This window comes from Phocoena phocoena, chromosome 10 (genome assembly GCF_963924675.1).
Source record: "Phocoena phocoena chromosome 10, mPhoPho1.1, whole genome shotgun sequence".
In the NCBI taxonomy this organism is placed as follows: Eukaryota; Metazoa; Chordata; class Mammalia; order Artiodactyla; family Phocoenidae; genus Phocoena; species Phocoena phocoena.
Window position 1 is genome coordinate 18860403 of NC_089228.1, and position 14693 is coordinate 18875095.

The window sequence follows — 14693 nt, forward strand, 5'->3', positions numbered from 1 at the left end:
ACCCCTCCTCCCCTCCCACCATGTGGGTCTGAGACTCCATCCACTGGACCATCCATCCCTCCATCCCTCCATCTTTCTGTAGCCCACCCATACGTCTTGCTCACCGCCTGTCTGGCTGCAGAACCCACCGCTTGACCCTTCCTCTGTTCCTCCCACCCCTGTAGCCTGGAATCCGTCCCCGCCGCTGCTCTGCCCTCCCCCAGACCCGCGAGTCCGTCAGTCCCCGCACGCTGGGTCGGTGCCTGCGCCGAATCGGCCCCCCACTCGCGTGGGCAGTGCTTTTGTTCGGCGGCCCCAGGCGGCCCGGGCCCGGGCGGCCCGGCGGCGCGGCTCCAAGGCCGGGCGGGCGAAGGGCCGGGCCGGGGCGGGGCGCGCGCGGGGCGGGGCGGGGCGGCCGCGGCGGGGCGGGCGGGAGCCTGGGTGACTCAGCCGCTGCTCGCCCCGCGGTCCGTGCGTCCGCCGGTCTCGCAGGCGGGGCGGAGAAAATGGCGTTGCCCCCGGCCGCCGCGCCCCCCTCCGGGGCCCGGGCACCACCGGGGCCCCGCGCCGCCGCCGCCGCCGCCACCGCGCCGCCGCTGGGCCTGCAGCAGCTCTCGGAGCTGCGGCCCGAGCCGGGTGGGGTCCCGCTGCACTCGCCCTGGACCTTCTGGCTCGACAGGTGAGTGGGTCGCGGGGCTCGCCACCGCCGCCGTGCGCCCGCCGGGCCTGCGCCGTCGCTTTGTCTCGGGGCCCACCTCCCCCGCCCCGCGCCGGGTGAGCTCGGGCGGCCCGGCCCCCAGCCCCGGGCCCCGGGCGCCGGCCCCGCCGCGCGAGCTCGCGCAGAGCCGGCTCGGAAGCCGAGGGTTTTGGGCCGACGCGAGCGGCTGTCGGGCGGCCTCGCCTCACGGCCGGGAGAGAAAACACGCAGTCGCCAAAGTTTCGGCAGCACTTTTCCTCTTTCTTTCCTTCCGTAGAAGAAACGCCGGCGGGCGGGTATCCCGGCTGGGCAGTGGGAGATGCTGGGCCTGGCGTGGGTGATCGGTCCTCGCTGTAAAGTGAGGCGAGTGATGCTGTCCTGGTCACCCCTCACGGGGCTCTTGGGGAACTCGGGACACGACCCTCGCCGTGACAGCGCTCGGGAAAGTCGACCAGCCCCCTGGGAAGTGTGCGGAGGTGGTATTACTATGGCACAGCGGGCGCCTACCCCCGTCCACCGATGCAGCCTTTGAAATCTTTCTCATCCACTGGGCAGCTATTTCTTGAGCACTTACTGTGGACCCACACGCCTGCTAGGCGCTGGGGATTCAGTGGTGAGCCCTGCCTCACCTTGTTGGTAAAGTGGGGACAATTATAGCTTTCTCAGGGGACAGCTCAGGTACCTTCTCAGAAATGCCTGCATGACTGCCGCATCTAAGTTAGCACCCCTCCTCCCTCCCTTCACTCATGTCCTCCCTGTTTTTCTTCATAAAGTTCATAATGCTACTGAGTTGCGCTGTGTAGGAAACTGTTTATTTTTCCATCTGTCTCAGTCCCTCAACATTTCCCCCTCTGTTACGGGCCAGTGAGCAGGAACTTGTGTCTGGCACCTAGTAGGAGCGCAAGAAATTTTTGATCGATGAATAAATGGATGAATTGCAAAGTCCCTTCGTAGTATCTGTCACCCAGCCGGTGCCCAAGGATGACACTTCAGGGTTGTCCCAAGAGCTTATGGAAGTTTTGATGACACTGTATCTCAATGGTTAATTGTTAGGGAGGCATGGGAGTGTCCGTTTGCTGTGAAATTTACTCAGTAGACGCAAATCTGTTTTTTGTTTGTTAGTTTGTTTTGGTTTTGGTTTTTTGGTTGTTGTTTTTTTTTTGCCTTACACGGGCTTCTCACTGTTGTGGCCTCTCCCGTTGCGGAGCACAGACTCCGGACGCACAGGCTCAGCGGCCATGGCGCACGGGCCCAGCCGCTCCGCGGCATGTGGGATCCTCCTGGACTCGGGGCACGAACCTGTGTTCCCTGCATCAGCAGGCGGACTCTCAACCACTGCGCCACCAGGGAAAACCGCAAATCTGGTTTTTAAAAGCCTTGCGTAAAATACCTGCAAGAATTTTAAAAAGCGATATTCATCTTTTCTTAGGGAGACAAGCTCATTCCTTTCTTCCTGTTGGAATTAGCACCCATCTACAAGAACTGACACTTGGAGTCATTGTCTTTTCTGGGGACACAGAGAAGTTGGGGAGTGGGTAAGATACAGTGAGTCTGTTGGGGTTTTTTTATTTTTAATATTTTCACTTTAGTTATGAGATGCTAAGAGCGTTTTACTGTCAAAACAAGAATGGTTTTGGCAAATTGTAGCAGAATGAAATCATGTGTGTCTTTGTTTTCAAAGGTGTGTTGTAATTGCTATTACCTGGTATCTGTTTTCAAGGTGTTAAATCTGGACCTCTGGACCATTGGATACTGGTGGGCTGCTGGAAACAGTATCAACAGAGTGTGTTTAAACAGGTCAAAAATTAGTCTCCTTACAGGCACAACATTTTTAAGAATGGTCTAAGATACTAATACTATATAGCAACACAACTTTTAAAGAATATCGGGTACGTTTTTTTTGGAAGCATAGTTGATGTACGATATTATGTAAGTTACACAGTGTACAATATAGTGATTCATAACTTTTAAAGGTTATACTCCATTTATAGTTATTATAAAATCTTGACTCTATTCCCTGTGTTGTAAGTATATCTTTATAGCTTAACACAACTTTTAAAGAATATCTAATATCTTTTAAGTTAAAACCACGGTAACTCCAGTGAAGACAGACTATAGCCTTCCTACTGTGTGTTTGCACATTTTTGTTCTCTGAAAGCCAGTAATCAAATGAAACATGTTACTGCCACCATGTCCAAATCTTCAACAGAAGTGGCTGTATTAATTTAGAAATAATATTTAGTTCCAGCATTGCACATATGAATTCATTTTGCCTGATCCGTCATCCCATAGCTACTATTGAACTTTCTCCACTTCTCTGGAGGTGCAGGGTGCCCCTCTTTCCCTCGGAGTTGTGAACACATTGTGTTCTAGAGGTTCCCTTGTATCTTCCCCACACCCCCCCCCCAGAGAAACAAGATTGTAGAGAGGGTGGTAAGGCTCTCAGGAGAGCCCTCCAAGGGCAGCCTTCACCTCAGGTAGCTGATGTCTGCCGCCTATGACGTCAGTCTTGAGAACCACACCATCCAAAGGTCTCCTGCTACTTGAAAGTCTTTGGCACCTACCTCTTGGCCTGTCCTACCTTCCAGCCTACTCTGTGACGGTGAACAAAATGTTCTAGCCTCACTAGGCCTCACTTGCATGGTTTGTGAAATGGGAATAAATAATCATAGGATATTCTGAGGGCTACATGAGCAGTATGAATGTAAAATACCAACAAGTGTCCTAGCATAGAATACGTGTACAGTAAATGCTAACCACTAAAATTATTATCCAGTGCCCCCTGATTACCACCCGTTCGCCCATCAGTGCTTCCCCAGAGCAACTTGTCTGAATTCAGTGTGAGGAAGCCAGCATCCTAATTTATTCCCATCATGGATGAATTTGAGAGTCCCCCCAGTAGAGTTATTTGCAGTTTCAGTAGTAAACTCCAGTAAGTCTTTATTTGTTTTGTTTTTTAATTAGACTTTATGGCTAAGGATTCAAACATTTGGGGGATAATTTTGGCTGGGGGTGTAGGATGAAGAGTTTTCCTCCCCTTTTCTGGCTATGTAAAACTCGGACCTGTCTTGATTCTTGGAGGCCACTCTTGTTTGTGTGCCTCTGACTGCTTTGTTTTCATCTCATGATGACCCTCCCCTGTCCTCTTAAGTTTTATGCATGGGCTCAGTGCTCAGGCCTCTTCTCTTGTTCCCATCCACACCAGTGATCTCATCCAGTCACAAGGCTTTCAGCTGCGTCTGTACACTGGTGATTCCCAAAACCTTACACTCATGCATCCAGATCCTCCTCTCCGTCTCCATGTGGGTGTCTAATACACATCCTTACTCAACACGTGCCAAACCACTTCCTCGGCTGCCGTCCCCACCTTGTCTCCTTCGTCTATGTCATCTCAGACCAGAGCAGTTTACAACCACCCCATCCTTCCAGTTGTTCATCGCCCCCCCGCCCAAATCTTGGAGTCATCTGTGATTCTCTTCCTCTTCCTCCTTACCTCCCCCTCTTTTCTATCCCCTTCCCCATCCTTCTTCCTCCTGCTACATCCGTTAACAACAAATGCTATTGATTCTACGCTCAAAATGCATCTAGCATCCAATGTATTCTCACCACCTGCATCCCAGACCCTGGACCACACCACATCTGTCACCTGGATGAAGGCAAGAGCATCCTAACTGCTCTCCCTGCTTCTGCTCTTGCCCCATACAGTTCATTCCCATCACAGCAGCCACAGCGGTCCCTTTAAATACCACAGTTCAAACGTGTCACTTCTCTGCTCCAGGGCCCTCTGCGGGCAAAAGCCAGAGTGCTTATCGTGGCCCGTGAGACTCTGCAGTATGTCCTGCCCCTGCCTGGTACACCTTTCTCCTGCTGTCTCTCTGCCACTCTCCCTACTGCACATGCCCTTCTGGCTTGCTGGACCCCTTGCTCTTTCTCCATCATCCTAAGTGTGGGCCTTTGCCACTGGGGGTCCTTCCTCCTGGGATGCTCTTCCCTCAATCATCTGCTAGGTCTAAGCTTCCCTTACTTCCAGTCTCTGCTCGAATGTCATCGTCTCAGCGAGACCTTCCCTGACCATTGATAGAAAATGACCTGCATCTCCTGACACATTCCCCGAGGCCCTGCTCCTGCTTTGTTGTCTCTGTAGGGTTAGCACTGTTCGTCTGTCTTCTCTCACCAGAATGTACACGTCCCAGGGTTCTTTTCCCCACCACTCTGTCCTCAGCTCCTAGATCAGAGCCTAGGCCAGCTCAGCCCACACTAAATATTTAGAGGGCTCTTGAATTCTAGCCACGGTGACTTTCCCTTCTCCTGCGGCGGCTGATTTTACTCTAATTATCAGTTGCAAATCTGCATCCTAGCCCTGACCTCTCTCCTGAGTTCTGGACACACATGACCTACCCTGTTACGGTCAACACCACCACCATCCTACCTGGAATCCCCTTCTGTCTCACGTACCCTTCCCCGTCCAGCTCTGTACTTGACGTTGCTCCAAGGCTAAGCCGTCCCGTCCTCTCCGTGTCCCTCCCTCTGCACATCCTGGGCCCCTCCAGCCCCCGTCACACTCTCTAGCGTCCTGCTCCCAAGCTTGTCTCTCCCCAAGCCTCCCCGACCTGGGCTCACAGCTTAGCCTTCTAAACTACGCCTGGTCTCGAAGTTCCAAAACTCCCCTGCCCCTCTCCTCCGCCACGGCAGTGGATTTTGACTCTGTCTCTCACCACCTAAGGGTGCCTCTGTTGTGGGGTTATGTGCTCCAGCCAGGTGGAATTGTGGGTCTGCACCCCTACCTTTACCAGCAGCTCTGACTGACTTTTGTGGTAGAAACTTCTGTATTGCTCTTTTTAATGTGAAACCCACCTCCTTTTCAGCTTCATCACCTGTGTCTCCCCAACTCCATCATACCACTCAGTCGGCCCATTCTCTCTGGTAACAACAGCAAACGCCTGGCCCTTCTGTTGGATAAACCATGGACTTGCCAGCCTCTGAGATTTGTCTCATGAAGTTCCTTCTGCTCGGGTTGCCCTCCTCCCCTTCGTCTACCTAAAAAGCTGCCACACATCCTTCGAGGCCTTCTTGAGTTGCCACCTCTATAATTGTCCTTCAAAGCGCTTGGCCCAGGCATGATTAAGCCCACCTCCTTTGTGGTCCTACCGCATTTTTATAGCCTGTATTTGTATTAAGGATCGTTAATTCCTCCTCCCTCGCTCATGACCACGAGACACGTAACTGCCTTGCGTCTGCTCCCGGAGTGCGCCTTGGTGTGCAGAGGAGGTACCTAGTGAGTATTTGTGCTCTCGTGTTTTGAATTGCAAAGGTGGGCCCTCACTACATGGCCCACCGACCCCACCCCATCAGGACTTAGCTCCGCCCAGTCAGCGTTAAAAAATACAGGCTCCTCTCCCTGCTCCAGACCTGCTCCTTCAGACCTCGGGTAGAATGTGCATTTGGAACAAATGCCTCAGATGCTAAAACTTCACAGCTGCTGCACTGCCTGTTGATGAGATTAACGGAACATATTAGTTGCCAGTCACTGTTGTAGGTACTGAGAGTGCAAAGATGACAACGTGGGCCTGGGCCTCCCAGGAGGTCACACACCATCTGCTTCAGTGGCATCAGTGAAGAGTTCGGCCAGGTACTGAATTCTAGAGGGACCCACCTTCCAGGGTGGAGTACGTTCAAGTGTGTTCCAATGGTGTCTCCATAAGAACACGTCTCATGGAGGCGGGGTGGGACCAGCCTTGACAAAGAGGATCCGCAAATCATCCTTGTTCATCCCAGAGCGGCCTACTGGGTCTAGGTGAGGGCAGGGAGCTGCATGGAAGGCCGTAGGTGACAGGGAGAAAGTGGCTGGAGTTTCGACTTTTCCTATCCTTTTTCCCCATTCTTGCCTTTCTGAACCCACAAGCTCTCTTAATGGCCAGGATTTTATTTTTTGTAAGAGGCAATGACGTTCTGGCTACTTCAGGCAGGGAAAGGCCCTGACCTAGCGGATCACGGCCTGTCCAACTGTGGGTCAGTAGCTGCTCCATACAGACAGGCCTAAAGGTCCTAAACGTCCTCACTCAGAAAGCTTCCTAGTCCTTACCTGGTACTAGCTTCTCGAAAATACATTTTCCTGCTTTCAGGATTACAGAGGCCATTTCCTTATTTCCAAACCTAAGACAGCTGGCAAGACTTCAGTGACCTGGCCCTTCTTAGTTCCGTTGTCAGCTCTGGAACACCGTTAACACTTCTCTTTCACCCAGCCTCCGTGTACTAAAGGATTAATTAGATATCAAAATGAAAAGAGTCCCAGTTGCTACCGGCAAGGAGCTCACAGGCCAGGAGTGACGATAGACAAGCGAAGGGAAAAAATTCAAAATCAAATAAACCTGCAAAAATAAAGCATTTAGATAGTTTCAATAGATGCACTATTAAATGTCATGAATAGGCCCTGGCCCGTTTTTGCAGGTGACCCTTTCTCAGACAGGAAGCTGGTGTAGCCACGAGCCACAGATCTATTTAAAAGTGATTAAAATGAAATCATCTTCAATGGAGTGAATGATATGCGAGGCACCCCCTTCATCAAGCATCTGGGCTTGTGCAGATTTTCTCTGTGGTAGCTGAGCCTGATGTTAGTAAATTCAACAAGACGACGGGCTTTTAGGAGACATGTCCCCGGCTTTAAAATTTTCCCCGTTGAGGTTATTCTCTTGGCTGAAATGAACTGATCTCTCATATAAGGTGAAGTCATCATTCGTTTTTTCACCAAACGTTTATTGTGTGCATGTGCCCTGGGCATGTCTATCCATAACTTGGCTATCCTGTAACACATGTAAAGTTTTAAACTTTTTTTTTTTCACTTTAACCTATTAATGTTCACAGCTGTTTACTTCAGTGCACCGGGCCCTAGACTGGAGCTGTACATAATTATCCACAGAATCCTCACAGTACTGAAGTAGGCTGTACCAGCAACATTTTACACATGAGACAGCTGCGGCGCGGACAGGTAACTTGCCTGAGGTCACACAGCTAACACAGAACAGAAACGGGATTTGGAGTAAGGACTGTGTGACCCCGAACAGCACTGGCATCCCTCACCCCAGTGAACACTGCTTCCCTGTGCGTGTGGACAGTGAATGGGACACAGTTCTCCCGTATTTCATATCCTCAAATATGGGAGCTGGGCAGGACTTGAGAGGTCATCTGGGCCTGCCCCCGAATTTCTCAAATAAGGAAACTAGGGGCCAGTGTCACAGGAGATAATTAAGCCAAGGACTCCCTGCTTTCTAATTGGCAGAGAAAAAGAGAGCCCCACCTAAAACCCATGTTTAAGTGCCTTTATAGGATTTTCCTTCACATTTAATGATAACCCCGTCTTAATCATCTCTTTGGGTGACGAAAAAAATGCATCTGTGAAAATGATGATTTTTTTTTTACATTTTTCTGATGCTGCTGTCTATATTCCATTAGCTCTTATTTCCCGTTTCTTACGGTGATTTGCTTTACATGATATGAATCAACAAACCTCAAACTTTAATGTATAGACAAATCACCTGGGATTCAGCAGGTGTCAGGCGCGGCCTGGAGACTCTGCAGCTCTAACAAGCTCCCAGGCAGTGCTGCTGGTTGATGGAATATAAGTGGCAGGGATGTGGGCAGGGTTTGGGGAAACCTTTTCGGCTTCTTTCCTTTGTAGGAAGCATCTCCAGAAATCCAGGTCCCTGGTAAGTGTTGCTGGGGTCTGCTAAGGAATGGTTAAGGTAATTTCTGAGGTACTGACCAAGGCGTCTGTCCCCGTGAGTTTTATCCCCGAGCTTAGCCTGCAGCGCCCAGCTGGGGTCTAATGGAGAAGGCACGTTTGGACCGCTGTGAAGTCAGGGTTGAGGGTTGCGAGGCGTAGCAGAGCTGAGGATGTATTTGGTGCCGCGCTGTGTTGGCAGCACCAGGCAGCGTAGGGCATCCTGCTGGAAGTGATCGGGCTCCTGACAGAGCCAGGGCGCCGGGGACCCTTGGTTCAAGCACCAACTCTCCTATTAGCCAACCGGGAGCCTTTGGGCAAGGCGCCACCCGGAGACTTAGTCTGCTTATCTGCAGGGTGGGGTTGCAACCGTTCTTTACCTCAAGGTGTTTAATTAACGATGCATGCGTGTAGCACACGACGCGTGATCTTTTCACCTACTGGGAGCACGGTAAGTATCTCTTGAAGGAGAGAGAGGATAAAAATGCTTTGAAGCATCTCAGACTCAAATTGAGCTAAATGAGTTCTCTCTTGGCAAGATTCTCAGGAACCTGCTTTAATGAATAGATAAAGATGATTTGTAAATAACACATTGAATTATTGCATGCAAATGGTGGTTACGGGCCTGGAAACCGTTTAAGTTGAATAGTTGGTCCAACTTATTGAACTTCCTCCCTTCTCCTAATTCCCCAAATGAAAAGGGGTTTTAACCAGTTTTGCATAGAGAATCTTAAGATGCGTTTGCTCTAATTCCATGATGAAGTTGAAGACACACAGGGGCACTATAAAGCTGGACTTGGGGATTTTGTAACATTAAGAGTTCCCCTGACATCTTACACTAATCATCTACCTGGCAGACCTCGGAGGATCCCTCCCCACTCCTGCCTTAACCATAACAGCTTCTGGATCCGTCAGGTCCAAGTGGAAGCAGCTCCTGGAAGCTGTGGCCTTAAGCCCAGAGAGACTGGCACCGGATGGGCCTTCTTTCCTGAGGATGGACCCAGGGGTTTCTCAGCTCTGTGTCACTCTCACAGACTTCTTGGGATTTTTGCCCTCAGTCCCACAGATTAGAAGATGTGCTTGGCGTCTCTTAGTTGTGACGGCTTCCCCCTCTGTTCCTCTTGTGCTCCTGCTGCTGCCGCTGGTGACGACAGCCACTGTTGCTTGTTAGATGCCAGTTGCTGTGTAAATACTTTATGCGCCTTAGCTCTTGCGGTCTAAGTAGGGATAGAGACCATTCTCAGAAAGGGGAAGCGAGGCTCAGGAGGGTCAGGCTTGTCACACAGCGGGTGGCTGGCAGAGCTGGAACTCAGTTCTGTCGATTTCAAAGACCATCCTCTCAAGCCCTCTGCTTTCCTGCCTTCCTGCCACAGCCCAGCTTGGCTTTTGTTTGGTAAATTATCTTCCTCTCATGTCCAGCCTCAGAAAATGGTGACCTGTAAATGCTTTCTTCCCGAATTGTGTTCCTTGTATCACGTTTTGGGGTATCATTATTGCCAAGGGTTCTGGTGGCGTCTAACCCTGTCCCGCGTCTCTGCTTCTCCTCCCCAGCCCTTGCCCCCCCCCAGGCAGTGTGGCTAAATGGGTGGTGGTGGTGGAGGGGAGAGTGAGTGGCAAGGGCAGTGGGTGGGCCCAAGGATGGAGTAGATAACCTAAGAAGGGCTGAGAGGGGGATTTGGCGGAAGATGTGCTATCTGTGACCACCCATGCTCACAGTGACTGCTTGGTGTTTTACTGAGAAGCGTCCTCATCCAAGAGGAAGATCGTGGGCATCAGAGCCAGAGAGACCAGGGAAAGAACCCAGATCTGCTCCTCAAAAACACGCTCACTGAGTTTGTTTCTTAGTCTGTAAATGGAGATGATGATACCAACCTGGCAAGCTTGCTGTAAGGATTAGAGATCTATATGCAAACCCCTCTCATATAGTATAGTACGTGCTCAGTAAAAGGAAGCCATTACTATATTACTATCATTAAATCAGAGGGGAAACTCCTAGTGGAACATTTCAAACTCCTTAACCTGATCCACCAGGAGGTGTTTCTTGTTCCACTGCTGTGTTCCCAGCTCCAGCTGTGTACTGTGAGAGGGTGACATAGTATTCAAAGAATGTGAAAGTAGGTCCTGATTCCTTGGTTCAGCGATTGTCCACAGCTTTGGCCGTATAGCCTTCCAGGAATGGATACATTCAACGTTATATTACTGGTATATTCCTCCCTCAACTTCCTCTCACACTTCCTGCCTCCCAGGCCAACAAAGAGGAACCTAAACATTGTTTCTTTGCCTTCAGGAATCTGGGAAATTCAGAGAGGCAGGGGTGCCAGTTCTAGAGCATACGCTTCATGAGGACAAGGGCTTCATCTCGAATGAGCACTGCTGTCTCCTCGTCAGCTAAAAGAGGTGTGCACTGAATCTTTGGTGATTAAATAGACTATAGGTCTTCTTAGGCTGTTTGTTGCACATGTACGGCAGGGTTTCTCAGCATGGACTCTTGCCATTTTGGACCTGATCACCCTTTGTTGTGGGTGCTATCCTGTCCAGCCCTGGCTTCTGCCCACTCCATGCCAGCAGCACCCCTCAAGTGGTGATAGCCGGAAATGTCTCTGGATATTGCCAGATGTCTTCTCCTCAGAGGCCCCATCACCTCTACCTAGATGAGCACCCTTGGTCTGCAGAGAGAGGGTTTGGTTAGGGTTCTGTTGAGAGGTTTGGGTTTGTAATGTGAAGGAAGTCAAAAGAATTTTTTAAAGATGTGAGAGTGTACTGTATGTTTGATACCAGTTAAAAAAAAAAAAAAAAGTCTCTTTCATTGAAATCCACTACACACACTTCCCTCCCAGTTTCTGCAACTATCTGTTAGAGGAACAGGGAAGAGAGGGTTGCCGGCTGCCTGCTTCCCGGGGCTGCAGCTTTGCCAGCAGCTGACCGCACTGCTACTTTAAGAAACAGTAACTGTAGATGGTACAGCTTCCAGTTCACTGTTGAATCAGCAAGTCCAGTACAGACTGACCTGTTTACAAGGCAGATCACTTAACGAATCTCGGCTTGTTTTCCCTTTTAAAATTGATTTTGTGGATATGGCTCTGTTCTGTTTGCTAAGGACGGCTGAGGTTCAGGCACGAGGTATAGGCTTTTTAGTGTTTTCTAGTGACTGTCTGGATTAGATTTGGCTTGCGGGAGAATGGCTTTCCTTGCGCTGGCCAAGCCAGCCAACGATTCACTACTGTCAGAAGTTCCGACAGTATTTTTCTTATTTTGACACCTGGATATACATAAAACTGTCCAGCACCCGGAAGGAACCCTGAACATTAGAGAATCCAACCTCCTTCATTAAGAAATGAGGCAACACATGGCACAGGGAGATCACCTCGGTGCTTTGCGACCACCTAGAGGAGTGGGCCAAGGAGGGTGGGAGGGAGGGAGATGCAAGAGGGAGGAGATACGGGGATATATGTATAGGTATAGCTGATTTACTGTGTTATGCCGCAGAAACTAACACAACACTGTAAAGCAATTATACTCCAATAAAGATGTTAAAAAAAAAAAGAAATTAGGCAAGTCATTTTCCATAGAAGCTGACACATTTCCTTTCAAACACCAGTACATCCGCATCCTAAGGTGTTTAGCAGAATAGAGCTGTTGTTGAGCGTGATCCTCTTGGTTTTCGTGAGGACCTTCTCTGCCTTGATCTGACGGAAAGACTCTTCGAAGAACATAACGTGGGCACAATCTTGTATTAAAAGTAGGATTCAGCAAAAACGGCCGCCTTGATGAGAACACACCAAGAGTCAATTCTAAAACTCCATTAAAAAATGTAAGTGTGTAGGGGCTTCCCTGGTGACGCAGTGGTTAAGAATCCGCCTGCCAACGCAAGGGACACGGGTTCGAGCCCTGGTCCGGGAAGATCCCACACGCTGCAGAGCAACTAAGCCCGTGCGCCACAACTACTGAGCCTGCGCTCTAGAGCCCGCAAGCCACAACTACTGAACCCGCGTGCCTAGAGCCTGCGCTGTGCAACAAGAGAAGCCACCGCAATGAGACGCCCAGCCCCCCGCTCGCCGCAACTAGAGAAAGCCTGCGTGCAGCAACGAAGACCCAACGCAGCCGAAAATAAATGAATAAATAAATAAGTAAATTTATTTTTTTAAAAAAGTGTGTATATGGCTTGACTGGACAGTTTAGCAGTGAGGGATAAAGAGCAGGAAGTCTCAGGTCACCTGTATGCAAATCAGGTCTTTGTGTCCTGAGGCCACACCTTATCAAACCTTTTTAGGCCCTGGGCTGCTGGGCTGTAAAATGGTAAGAAGTAATAATGACATCTGAATACGCAGGCTTGCGAGGATTCAGTGCTGTGATGAAGGTGACTTGCTGAGCACACAAGCAAGAATTCGGTCCATGCACGTCAGCCCCTGGCAGTGTTGTCCTATGAAGCGCTGCCTCCTTGTCTCATGCTAGAACCCTCCCTGGACTCTGGAGACTACAGAGGTTTCTTCCGAAACCTAGAGCAGTGAAACTGAACAGACCGAAATGACTTTGTATAATTATCTCCTGCACAAAAAAAAGAGTAAAAGACCAGAATGTGGGGACAGAGGCGTTTAAAAAGAGGCATATAAAGCAAAGGTTTATCAGTGATATTTTTTTCTGGGTGAAATGGTGGTATTCTCATGTTTTTTGCTTAAATTGACATCATGTTGTATGAGGTGAACACAAATTATACTCATGCTAAACCATCATAAATTGAATGGTAGCTTTAAAAATTAGTAAAAGTTCGGGCTTCCCTGGTGGCACAGTGGTTGAGAGTCCGCCTGCCGATGCAGGGGACGTGGGCTTGTGCCCCGGTCTGGGGGGATCCCACATGCCGCGGAGCGGCTGGGCCCGTGAGCCATGGCCGCTGAGCCTGCGCGTCCGGAGCCTGTGCTCGGCAACGGGAGAGGCCACAACAGTGAGAGGCCCGCGTACCGCAAAAAAAAACAATTAGTAAAAGTTCAAAATACACAGTTTTAAAAATGAAAAAGTGCAACGGACATTTCCTACCTTTGGATCCTTATACCACCCTGTCCCCCAACCCCATTAGGGAAAGAACCCTGTCTATATTCTGCTGTATGCTTTGGGCAGCCAGGGGTATATCTTCTGGGCATATTTGGTGGAGAAGTCAGCTAAACTCTTCAAAGGAAGAAAAGTCAGTATTAGAATAAATGCCAGTAGATTTTCATATAAAGGCAATAGACTGTTCATGTGAAAACCTACTCCGAAAAGGTTAAGGTTTGGGGGTTTTTTTGGTTCAGTTTTTTTCCCCAATCCTTTTGTAATTTAAACCCCCCAGACAGCATAAAACCTGTATCAAATAGCAAATTAGTATTTATGTAAGTCAATGCTGTAGTTCCCCGGGCAGTCCAGAGAGAGCGACAGATGCATTGTGGGTCAGACGCCACCGTCGCAGGTGCTGACCCAGCGCCTCGCTCTTCATCACGTTCTGTAACGTAGCTACTTGAGGCTCCGGCTCTGGCGGCAGAATGCAGTCATGGTGGTTATTGTGGGTTTGCGTTTGTCAGACACCGTCCGGCACACTCATCATAACTAGAAAAGAGTTGTAAACCTGGTGCTTTGGGGAAGGTTGATTTATCAGACTCCACCTGCTCAACAGGGTCCCTTGTTTGCCTCCACACTAGTCCGTAATCATGCTTCCTTGTGACCTCCAGGCTAGGGAGCGGTGTTCAGAAATGCGTTTTTTGTATCAGGTTCAACACCCAGGTCCATAATTCCGGGACTGTAGTCTGCAGAGCTCTGCCCCTGGTGTCTGATGCTTGCCCCACACCTGAGCCCAGCCCTCTGCTCTGCCATCCCCTCCACCTCTGAGCTGGCTCAGTTCTGTGCACATCTCTTGCCAGGAAGTTCACCATCTTGAGGTGCCCTGGGGACTGTGTCTCGGAGGGTCAGTGGCTGGTAGAGAGCATTCCTTTTACAGATTCCAGACCCTGGTGGGTCAGCTGTGAGCTGGTGCTTGCCCCTCACCGCCAGCCTCTTAGGTCTTACATCCAGACGTGGGGCTGTCAAGCATTACTTGAGTTTTTCAACCTGAGGCCTGATGTAGCTGGACCCCAACATTCCTGAGCAAGACCTGCTAATTCAGTATAGGGAGAAAGGAAAGGTAGCAAGGATGGAGAGGCTTCACTTCTGCAGATTGAAGACACCATGTCCTGTTACCTCCAAACCCCGTACATGGTGCTGGGTGAAGCCCGTCTCAGTGGATGACTCCTCTGGTGAATAAGCTGGTAGTATGTTGCCATCTAGTGGAACGTATGG

The 14693-nt window shown here is 50.0% G+C and overlaps 1 protein-coding gene across 1 annotated transcript in view; it reads left to right on the forward strand.

Moving 5' to 3' along the window:
* The first annotated feature begins 464 nt into the window (after positions 1 to 464).
* The window catches only part of EIF4E3 (eukaryotic translation initiation factor 4E family member 3), a 38962-nt gene continuing 24733 nt past the window's right edge, over positions 465 to 14693 (forward strand). Inside the window, exon 1 of the mRNA XM_065886095.1 lies at positions 465 to 658. Within this exon, the coding sequence (XP_065742167.1) occupies positions 486 to 658 (173 nt within the window). The 5' untranslated portion in view covers positions 465 to 485. The remainder of the gene's footprint in view (positions 659 to 14693) is intronic.